The sequence below is a fragment of the Solanum dulcamara genome, chromosome 12 (assembly GCF_947179165.1).
Source record: "Solanum dulcamara chromosome 12, daSolDulc1.2, whole genome shotgun sequence".
NCBI lineage: Eukaryota > Viridiplantae > Streptophyta > Magnoliopsida > Solanales > Solanaceae > Solanum > Solanum dulcamara.
Window position 1 is genome coordinate 6589926 of NC_077248.1, and position 11262 is coordinate 6601187.

General features: G+C 37.3%; 1 protein-coding gene across 1 annotated transcript; it reads right to left on the reverse strand.

Moving 5' to 3' along the window:
- Positions 1-6224: 6224 nt before the first annotated feature.
- Positions 6225-10726, reverse strand: LOC129876483 (amino acid transporter AVT1D-like). The gene is made up of 11 exons (XM_055951933.1): positions 10377-10726; positions 8894-9162; positions 8308-8522; positions 8182-8205; positions 7916-8096; positions 7598-7817; positions 7346-7481; positions 7078-7243; positions 6895-6938; positions 6737-6799; positions 6225-6641 (listed from the first exon to the last, which is right to left on the reverse strand). The coding sequence occupies exons 1-11, from the start codon at positions 10571-10573 to the stop codon at positions 6558-6560; spliced, it is 1599 nt and encodes a 532-aa protein (XP_055807908.1). The 5' UTR covers positions 10574-10726; the 3' UTR covers positions 6225-6557.
- Positions 10727-11262: the final 536 nt, after the last annotated feature.

Sequence of the window (11262 nt, forward strand, 5' to 3'; positions counted from 1 at the left end):
ACTTTAAGCAAAAAATTATGTTGTCTAATACTATTTGCAAATGATGAAGAGACAAGAATATGTCATTGATATCTCTATTACAAATGATGTTTTAATTATATGATTATTATTTTTTTGATGTACACTGCAGGAAGAAAAGAAGAAGCTAAAATTGGTGAGAAAGGGGTTTTCATCCTTTTGGTATCTCACAATTCTTAGTAGTTAACTGGACACACAACAGTTGGAAAGTTTGAAAGTAGGACCAATTTGTGTGTTAAGCTATTTTTATGGCAGGCCTTGCTTCATTCTAAATCCCTTCATGTCAATCCAAAGTGTCTGACTCACAGTGACTATTCAAACTACACCAACATTCTACCCATAGTACGAATTCAACAGAACTCAATAATTTTGATACAAATTATGTATTTATTGTTGGGGGGAGGAAGCACCACAACTAAAGTTTGATATGACAAATAATGAAAATAAATTGGACACAAAAATTTTACGTGGAAACCCCTCTAACTGATAGAAGGGAAAAACCACGGGGTAGAAGGATCTCACTATAAAAATATGGAGTACACAGCTCTCAAATACAAGGAGAAAACAATAATTAACACTTCTCTCTTGTAAAAGGAACAACTACTAAAGAGGACACTCAAGACTACAATATTTATCTTGGTGTAAAACTCTCTTTGTATTCTTACTCTCTCTTTCTGGGATGGGATAAATGAGGGCAAGAGGTCTTCTATTTATAGGAAACTAGAAACGCGTAAAATCCGCGTATTGAACCTCCCTTTTTGACTACGCGTTCAAAACGCGTTTTGTTCCTTTTTTGACTACGCGTTCAAAACGCGTTTTGTTGACTACGCGTTCAAAACGCGTTTTGACTATCTTGCATTCTCCCACTTGAAGATTTAATTGAGAATCAATTAAGTCTTCACACCATCCTTTCTACCCAATTACTGTAATGTTACGTTTCTGCTAGGCCAATAGAAGATCGACACCATATGAACTTGTTACTGTTGATCGGCTTCGTAAACATATCTGCCAGGTTGTCATAAGTGTGAATTTTCTGAATATCCACACTACCTTCTTCCACCTTCTCACGAACAAAGTGATACTGAACTCGTATGTGCTTTGTTCTTGAATGAAATGCCGGATTCTTTGCAAGATGCAAAGCACTCTGACTGTCACAAAACAAAGCAATCTTCTCTTGTTTGTGCCCGAGCTCTTCCAGTAACATCTGCATCCATATTGCTTCTTTGCTAGCTTGTGTAGCTGCTACATATTCTGCTTCCGTCGTAGATGTAGCCACGATAGATTGCAGTTTTGAAACCCAGCTTACAGCTCCTCCAGCAAAAGTAAACACATAACCTGTGGTGGACTTGCTTTTATCAAGATCACCTGCATAATCTGAATCAACATAACCTTTAACAGTAAAGTCTGATCCTCCATAACACATTGTAACATCTGAGGTACCCTTGATGTATCTTAGGATCCTCTTAACAGTATTCCAATGCTCTCTTCCAGGATTAGCCATGTACCGACTAACCACTCCCACTGCTTGTGCAATGTCAGGTCTTGTACATACCATGGCGAACATTAAACTTTCCACTGCTGATGCATACGGTACTCGAGACATCTCCATCCTCTCTGCTTCATTGCTAGGACACATACTTGAGGATAACTTGAAATTAATAGGAAGTGGGGTAGAAATTTACTTACAGTCTTGCATCTTGAAGCGTCTCAAGATTTTCTTCAAGTAGTTCTTTTGAGAAAGCCAAATTTTCCTATTATTTCTGTCTCGGTGAATTTGCATCCCTAGAATCTTGTTTGCTGGTCCCAAATCCTTCATTTCAAACTCCCTAGCCAACTGTGCCTTTAATTTTGTAAGACGATCTTTGTTGGGGCCTGCTACCAACATGTCGTCAACATACAACAACAAAATAACAAAATCTTCATCACCAAATCTCTTGTAATAAACACAAGGATCTGAACTATGTCTGTTGTATCCAAGGCTTATAGTGAAGGAACCAAATCTCTTATACTAACATCTCGGCGCCTGTTTGAGACCGTATAGAGATTTGTTCAACCTGCAAACCAAGTTCTCTTTTCCCTGTTCTTCAAAACCTTCTGGTTGGAGCATACAAATTTCTTCTTCAAGCTCTCCATGAAGAAATGCAGTTTTGACATCTAACTGCTCCAAGTACAAGTCAAATGTAGCACACATCGCCAGGACTACTCGAATTGTTGTGAGTCGAACCACCGGAGAAAATATCTCATTGAAGTCTATACCTTCTTTCTGAGCGAATCCTTTTACCACCAATCTTGCACGATACTTCTCCACTTGATCATTACCATTGCGTTTGATCTTGTAGACCCATTTGTTTCCAATGGCCTTCCTTCCTTGTGGTAATTGAACAAGATCCCATGTTTTATTTTTATGAAGAGCTTTAATTTCTTCTTGCATTGCTGCCACCCACAGAGATGATTCTTGGCCTTTCATAGCCTCGTGAAAAGTTGAAGGCTCTCCATCTTCTGTTAGTAGACAGTATGCAATATTACTCTCCATAGAATAATCTGAGTACCAAGCTGGTTCTCTTCTCTCCCTAGTTGACCGTCGAACTTCTGGAGTTTCGATCTCAGCTTGCTCTTGTTCTTCGTGCTCTGGTGCTGCTTCAGAAGAAATTGGAACTTCTTCTATTTCTTCAACTTCAACTGTAGTAGTCTCTGATTTTTCTTTTGAAGTGCTACCTTCTTTTGCTTGTATCTTGTTTTCAACAAATACAACATCCCTGCTGATTACCACCTTGCGGGCTGTGGGATCCCACAAGCGATACCCCTTGACTCCATCAGCATACCCTAAGAAAATGCATTCCCTAGATTTTGGATCCAATTTTGATTTTTCTTGGGTGTTGTACATAACATAAGCAGGAGTTCCGAATATATGTAAGCGAGAATAATCAGCTGGTTTTCCTGTCCACATCTCCATTGGCGTTTTCAGATCAATTGCGGTTGATGGTGACCGATTGATCACATAACAGGCAGTTTTGACTGCTTCTGCCCAGAATGGTTTTTCCAACCCTGTAGTTGCCAACATAGCTCTTGTCCGTTCCAACAAGGTTCTGTTCATCCGTTCTGCTACTCCATTTTGTTGTGGAGTATATGCCACCGTGAATTGCCGTTTAATACCTTCTTGTTTACAGAAGTTATTAAATTCATCACCAGTGTATTCTCCTCCATTATCTGTCCTTAAACACTTGATCTTTTTCTCAGATTCAAGTTCCACCCGCGCTTTGAACTCTTTGAAAACTGGAAAAACATTTGCCTTCCTCTTGATTGGATACACCCAACTTCTCCTGGAGTAATTGTCGATAAATGACACGAAATATTTCGCTCCTCCTAGAGACTCCACCGGTGCTTGCCAGACATCAGAGTGAACCAGATCTAGTATTTCCTTGCTTTTAGCAGAGGAACTGCTAAACTTCAGTCTATTTTGCTTGCTGGTAACACAATGCTCACAAAAGGGTAGTGAAACCTTTTTGAGCCCTGGAAGAAGTTTTTGCTCAGCAAGAATCTTCAAACCTCGTTCCGACATATGGCCAAGTTTACGATGCCACATCATTGTTGATTCTTCAAATGAACTTGCTAACGCGGTTGATGCTTCTCCTTCTTGGTGTGTTTCACCTTTAAGCACATATAGATTTGTCGCAAGTTTTTCCGCTTTCATTACTACAAGCGCTCCTTTGGATATTCTCATGACTCCACCATGAGTCTTATATGAACATCCATTTTCATCTAGTTGTCCTAAAGACAATAGATTCTTCTTCAAGTCTTTTACATGTCGTACCTCCTGGATGGTGCGAAACGTGCCATCATACATCTTTATTTTGATGGACCCAATACCAATAACATCCAAAGCATGATCGTTTCCCATGAACACAGACCCTCTTGAGATAGGATTATATTGATGGAACCATTCTCTCTTGGAAGTCATGTGCCATGTTGCTCCTGTGTCCATGATCCAGACATCAGCGAAACGTTTTCTGCCTTCATTATTTGATATTGCCTCACTACATAAAATATCGCCATCATCCGAGGTACATGCAACATTCCCTTGAGCATTTGATGGCTCAGGGTTTTCACTCTTCTTCTTGAACCGACAATCTTTTTTGAAGTACCCTTTCTTGCCACAGTTGTAGCACTTGATATTCTTCTTACTTCTTGATTGAGATCTGCCATGATTGTGACTCCCACTGGGGCCACGTTCCGTTGGTCTTCCTCTCACCATCATCAAAGCTTTAGCTTGCTGCGAACTTGCTTGTCTGTCTTTCTTATTTTTGTGCCTATTTTCTTCTTCCAAGACAGCGGCTGCAATTTCATCGAAAACTAGACTGTCTGTATTGTTCGTCAGGTTGATGATGAGTTGATCATACGAGTCAGGCAGACTTTGAAGTAGAAGCTCCGCACGTTCAGTACCCTCTATTTTGCAACCCATTGTTGTAAGTTGCGAAAATAGAGTATTCAAAGTATTGATGTGTTCAGTAACTGACATGGATTCTGCCATTCGAAGAGTATACAATCTTCTTTTTAAGAAGATTTTATTATGTAAAGACTTGGCCTCATACAACCCTGTAAGAGTATCCCATATTTCCTTTGACGTCCGCTTTTCCGCCACACTAGACAACACTTGATCAGCTAGTGCCAAGTGTAGATCAGCAACCGCATTGCTGTCTATGTCATTCCACTTGCTGTCATCAACAAAGTCTGTGGGCCTGCCTTCAATTGCAGCTAAGCAATTGTCTTTTCTCAATATCACTTTTATTTTCATTTTCCACAATGAGAAATTAGTCCCATTGAATTTTTCAACATCAAACTTTGTTGTACTCGACATTGTTATTTGCTTCACACCCTTCTAGATCGTTTCTGAATATTTTTGCGAACAATCGTGACAAACTGTACCGTCACCGAAATTTACTATTCACGTGAATAGTACTTTTCACCAATTTTACTATTCACAAATAGTACCTTCGCATAAAACAGACAGAATAACTGAGGGCTCTGATACCACTCTTGGGGGCTCTGATACCACTGTTTGGGGGAGGAAGCACCACAACTAAAGTTTGATATGACAAATAATGAAAATAAATTGGACACAAAAATTTTACGTGGAAACCCCTCTAACTGATAGAAGGGAAAAACCACGGGGTAGAAGGATCTCACTATAAAAATATGGAGTACACAGCTCTCAAATACAAGGAGAAAACAATAATTAACACTTCTCTCTTGTAAAAGGAACAACTACTAAAGAGGACACTCAAGACTACAATATTTATCTTGGTGTAAAACTCTCTTTGTATTCTTACTCTCTCTTTCTGGGATGGGATAAATGAGGGCAAGAGGTCTTCTATTTATAGGAAACTAGAAACGCGTAAAATCCGCGTATTGAACCTCCCTTTTTGACTACGCGTTCAAAACGCGTTTTGTTCCTTTTTTGACTACGCGTTCAAAACGCGTTTTGTTGACTACGCGTTCAAAACGCGTTTTGACTATCTTGCATTTATTATTGTGATTATAAACGTAGAAGTTTGGATCCAACTCTACCCAACATTCACACGAAAAAACAAAATCTATAAAGAAAAATATGGAAAGTAGGTAAATTACAATATTTACATTCAAGCAAACTAGAAAAAAAAAATCTTTTTGCCAAATTAAGTGTTTTGTGTATATATTTCCTAAATTTGATTTAATACTATGTGTTGGCTCCCATGCTCCAAAAGGATTGAATGATGTACTTGATTGAATATTGAATTATTTATTCAAAGGACGAAGGATCATTTTTTTTCTCGCCTTTCTTTTGCGATGCATCTATATTTTAGAAATCCTAGATCTGCCCATCTGTAGTATTAATACATATCATTATATCGGTTACACATATATAAGGAGTCCAATTTTACATATCAAAGTTCACCTTGTTTACCCATATGTTCGACCAAATTAGCGGTTATACTATCAATATATAAGAAATTGCTTGTCTAATTAACTGCTAAATCAAGGGCAGCCCGGTGCACTAAGGCTCCCGCTATGCGCAGGGTCCGGAGAAGGGCCTGACCACAAGGGTCTATTGTACGCAGCCTTACCTTGCATTTCTGCCAGAGGCTGTTTCCAAGGCTTGAACCCGTGACCTCCTGATCACATGGCAGCAACTTTACCAGTTACTCCAAGGCTTCCCTTCGAGGAATGTGATTAAGCTACTCTTACAATGATTAGTTGCAATAGAAAGGGCTTTAAAAAACAACATTAAGAGTGAAAAAAACTGAATCAAGATCTAATTTCTTGCTAATTACAATTTCGGTTTCATAATCACTCAAGCAATTCTACAAAGTTGGTGGTACTTTGTTTTTTTCTGTTTCCTTTTGAATCCCTTTCACTTTGACATTTGATCTATGCGCCTACACTGTGCATAGTGTAGCAGAACCCGACACTCGGAACTACGATTTTGAATCGGAAGAGAGATTTCAAGAAACGAAAGATCTATTCACTCTATCAACAACGAAACCTAGCCTTCCGTCTCCAAACTAGGCCATACTTGTGAGTGCAGAATACGTCCCAACAACAGCAGAAATCAGTCCTACCACTATAATGAAACTGCAAGCTGCAAGCTGAATAACACAAGAGGGGGGGAAATTACTTTTAGCATAAATAGGGGGTGAAATTTTATTTTTTTAAAAAAACTAAAAAACGGAGAGAAAAATACCTGAAATCGTGTGAGTCGATCTTTGCTTAGTTTAATGTAGCATGCACACGGAAGGATTAAAGACTGGAAAAAAAAACAAGCAAAAGAAAAATTCATGTTATGTTACTTTAACTAATTAGCTTCAGATTGCATAAAATGCAACAATTTTGCTAACTTACCACAAGCATTACTAGTGAAGATCCAATCAACGACATTACAGAACCTGCAGTTAAGTATCAAAAAGAAATATCTTAGTGTGTAAACAGATTACTAATTTACAAGCCATTCTAAATTATAATGGTTTCCTCCTTTTGTGCTCGTGTATATCGTTACAATTGCAAATGTTATACGAAAATATGTACCAAAATATGGAACTGCCAATGAAATGACCAGAGTTGAAAACACCAAAAGTGTTCTGATGAGTATGGATACACCATAAGTTCTAAGCTGAGGTGAAGGTAAGAATTCTTCTATGCCAAAGGCTACTGGTGTAATTGTTATCGCGTATTTCGATAAAGGGGTTATGACCTGCAAAAAAATGAAAAAAATTTATTCAAATTTTGAATAGATATCCAACCTAAAACATAGGGAAAAATTCCGTCTTTTATGAGAAAAGCATATTATTCTTACCACTGTCCAAGCTGCAACTTTTGAAGTAACAAGTTTTGCTGGCAAATTCAAAGTGAACTGTGGATTGGTTTTTTCACCAAACATTAAAAAGCCACAAACTGCTACTCCGAAGTATGAAAAGAAGGCAGTGCTGAAGCTGAATCAGTATGAACCAACACAAGTTAAATATTAAACCTTCAACTTGCAGATGTACATTTTGATCAAAGAATAACATATCATTCCATATGTAACTGCCTTATTCATTTACTTTACCTTATAAGAAGAACAGAAGGGAATCTTGAAGGTTCTTTCATTGATGAGTAGATATTTGGGAAAACTGAATGGCTTCCATAGCAGAAACTATAAAGCCCAATCGTGACGGGTAACTTTGCAATATTTATAGCGGTTCCACTTGGGTGGAATCCAACATCATCAACCACCCCGACCCATAGCAAGCAGATCACCACGATAATCAGTGCAATCACTCCACCAGCTATGTTACAAGCATCAGGATTCAACACACATTAGCACAACTAGAACATCCATGAACTAATTCGAGACATTTTGAGGTAAACTTAAATGATCCAATACCTGAAATGATAGACAGCAAACTGAGATTTCTAAGCCAAACCGTTGGAAGTATGACAAGGGTAGAAATGATAGCACACATTTGATAAGAATCCAGATGAATTCCAGCAAATTCCATGTGACTATTCGGGAATAGGGCGCCAAGGTTATCACTCATCATGATCAAATACTCTATGCAAGAGGTCTGCAAAGAAGAAAAGATAGTTCCAAGTTAAGGGCAACAAACAGCAGTAATAGAATGAAGCAGAGAGCGAGAATTAGACACTTACATATAGTTCCGCGTACAAGGCTATCTGCATTTAATGAAAATCCAACATTAGCAACTAAACAAAAAAATTGTTCTACAAATTGAAAATGCATTAGTATATATGTTGTCAATAATTTCTCATACTCACAGCTATAAATATTCGACCGAACAATCCAAAGGCAGCTTGTCCGATATCTGGATAGGTCTCAATTCCAGGAGAACTTTCTAAACAATTTTTCAAAAGAGTTCCAGTATAAAAAGTAATGATCCCAAAAAGAAATAGCAGGAAAAGGCTGCACCATCCCCCTTCTTTGACTGCATAGGGAATCGAAAGGATCCCTATTCCACACAGAGCATTGAGCGCTGCATTGAAAAATCAATCCACATTAAAACAAACAGGAGAATAGAGATGAGAAGTTTAAGTACTTGAAACATATTTGGAAAGGAAAAACAAGCAGAACATTAGTCGGGTATGAATCTACTGATATTTTAACCAAATCACTGGACAGTCTTTAGACACAAATATTACGATGACAAAATTGCAGGACAAAAGTTAGGCTACCCTAACAGCAGAACAATAAGCCATCACTGTATAAACAACAAGATAACATAGATGTCTAAGGTGCAACATAAGATGGCTAGTCATTAGACATAGCACGACAAAAATAGGCCAGTTTAATAGTAGAACAACACGCCATCAATATATAAACGACGAGATAACATCCGTGTCTTACCGTTAAGAACTGACTGAGTATATGAACATTGCTGTAATGGTGGCAATTCGGGTGCTGAAAATATTGCTGAAGAAACGATCGATAACTTTGAAGGATTCAAAGTTGGAGCTTCTTCCCTGTCAAAGCTTGGAGAAGAAATGAGAGGTTTACAAAGGGAATGTTGAGGTGTTGGAGTCTGAGACCTCATGCATGCTGAACTCAACATAGCGCTGCCTTTTAAAAAGCTCAGTGATGGAGGGGTCACCCCTGTAAACATGTCCATTGACCTCCTACATATTCAATAAAAGATTCAGTACTCTTCGTTTGGATGAAGAATTGTACAAATTTAAAGTCAATTCACAAGAAGTAACAAAATGCGGTTATATATATTTGATTCTCATGATACTATTTCCTTGAGCCGAGGGTCTATCAGAAACAACGTCTCTACCTTCCAAAATAGGGTAAGGTTTGCGTACACACTACCCTCACTACCCTCCCCGGACCCCACTTGTGGTGGGATTACACTGGGTATGTTGTTGAGATTCACTTGTCCAGCCATTTGACAACGACATATATGCACAGTGAAAATTGGCGAACATAAAACCAAACAAATACATCTCGGTATACTTATGAAAGGACAATGTGAAGCAGAGAAAATTAACATCGTACTTACTGTATTCTCTTATGTTAAATGTTACTAGTACTGTTTAGTTTTACTGAGTATTAATCGTTACAAAAGCTAGGATATACGAGTTTGTTAACAAATTGGCTAATTTATACTTCTAATACTCCTGAAGAGGTTTATATTTTAGAAAATTTAAATGAACCCCATGAAGATATGGAAAACTGAAATTTCTGACGATACTGAAGCGCCCATAAAGCAAGGCGAACCACTTAACATGTTTTGTGCCTCGCTTCAGGCTTAGGCGCGCCTTTGACAACAATGATCTTATCTTTAGTTGATATCAACAACCAGGATAACCTCACCCCCACCCCCACCCCCACCAAAAAATAATAATAATAATAATAAAAATAAAAATAAACATATCCCAGTAACCAAATCCCAACTAACATTACTAAGATGAGTCAGAGTGAAAAATTCATACTAAATAACAACACAAATTTAAATACTCACATTTAACATCTTCTTAGTTATACATTTATATCTCCTTTTCTTAATAACCTTACTGTTTGAACCAGCTTACGCCTCGAATCAAGCTTTTATTGCGACATGCTATGCTTTCTACTTACGCGCATCTCAACTATTCTTTTAGAATCACCAGGAGAGGGGTAAATAGTTTTCAGCTTGCATGCAGTTAAACTAATTTCACAGGATAGTACCAGGTAACTCTGTCCACAAACTAAGACTAAGACAGAAGACATCACATAGTATACCAATGCTCAAAACATAAAAAAAGATTATTACGTTTTTCCTACTTTATTAATTACCATTCATTTATTTTCCATGCATGAAAAAATTAGCAACCCAATAGAAAAAAAATACCTATAACTTTGAGGCCAAGTAGGAGAATCATGAGGTCCAAGTTGGCTATGAAAAGGGGCATGAACAGAGTGATTGGAGAGATCAGATCCAGTATCGTCGTCTTCATTAACCGTATCATGTTCCTCATTCTCTTCGTCCTCCGTTTCGATTTGCATTACTCTGTCTGCTCCAAATTCTTCATCAAGCCTCATACCCATATCTATATTTTATTTTTTTTGTAAAAAAAAAGAAGAAGAAGAAGTTTAACAATATAAAGAACAAAGAAAATCTGGAAAAGAGGAAAAAGGGATTCAATTTGGGGAGAAATGTGAGAGAAATAAGGAGAAAAGAGATTGAAATTGAGATTCCAGTGTTCTTTAGGATGAACAGAAAAAAAAAAAGATGAGCTGTTTATTCCTTTTTATTCTTTGTACTAGGTTTAAAAGGCAAGCCTATTTTGGGGATAAAAGTAATTAAGATATGGTTAGTTATTAATCAAGATTCAAGAATGATAAGGGATGTCTTTTAAAAGGGGGGGAAACAATATAAGCTTTTTATGTGTTTAATTAATTGATTATTTAGTTCACCTAATCAAATTTTTCTATTTTTTTCCTCACTCCCAATTTAAATTTATTTTTTCAAACTCGTTATAAACTACTAGTGGAACTATCTTTTCATGATATTTAGGTTTCTTTTTTTGTTTCTCGTGTTAGTTAATTCTAGTCAAAGTCTTTTCTATTAGTCATTTATTCAGGAAAAATGATTTAATTTGTCGAATAAACAATTAAATGGAAAAACTATAAATATTTAATTTTTTTAACTGAAAAGATAAACTATTCCATTAATTAAGTCGTAGTGCTAGAGGCAACGACAATGTACAAACAATCTATCCATCGCTTTTACATTA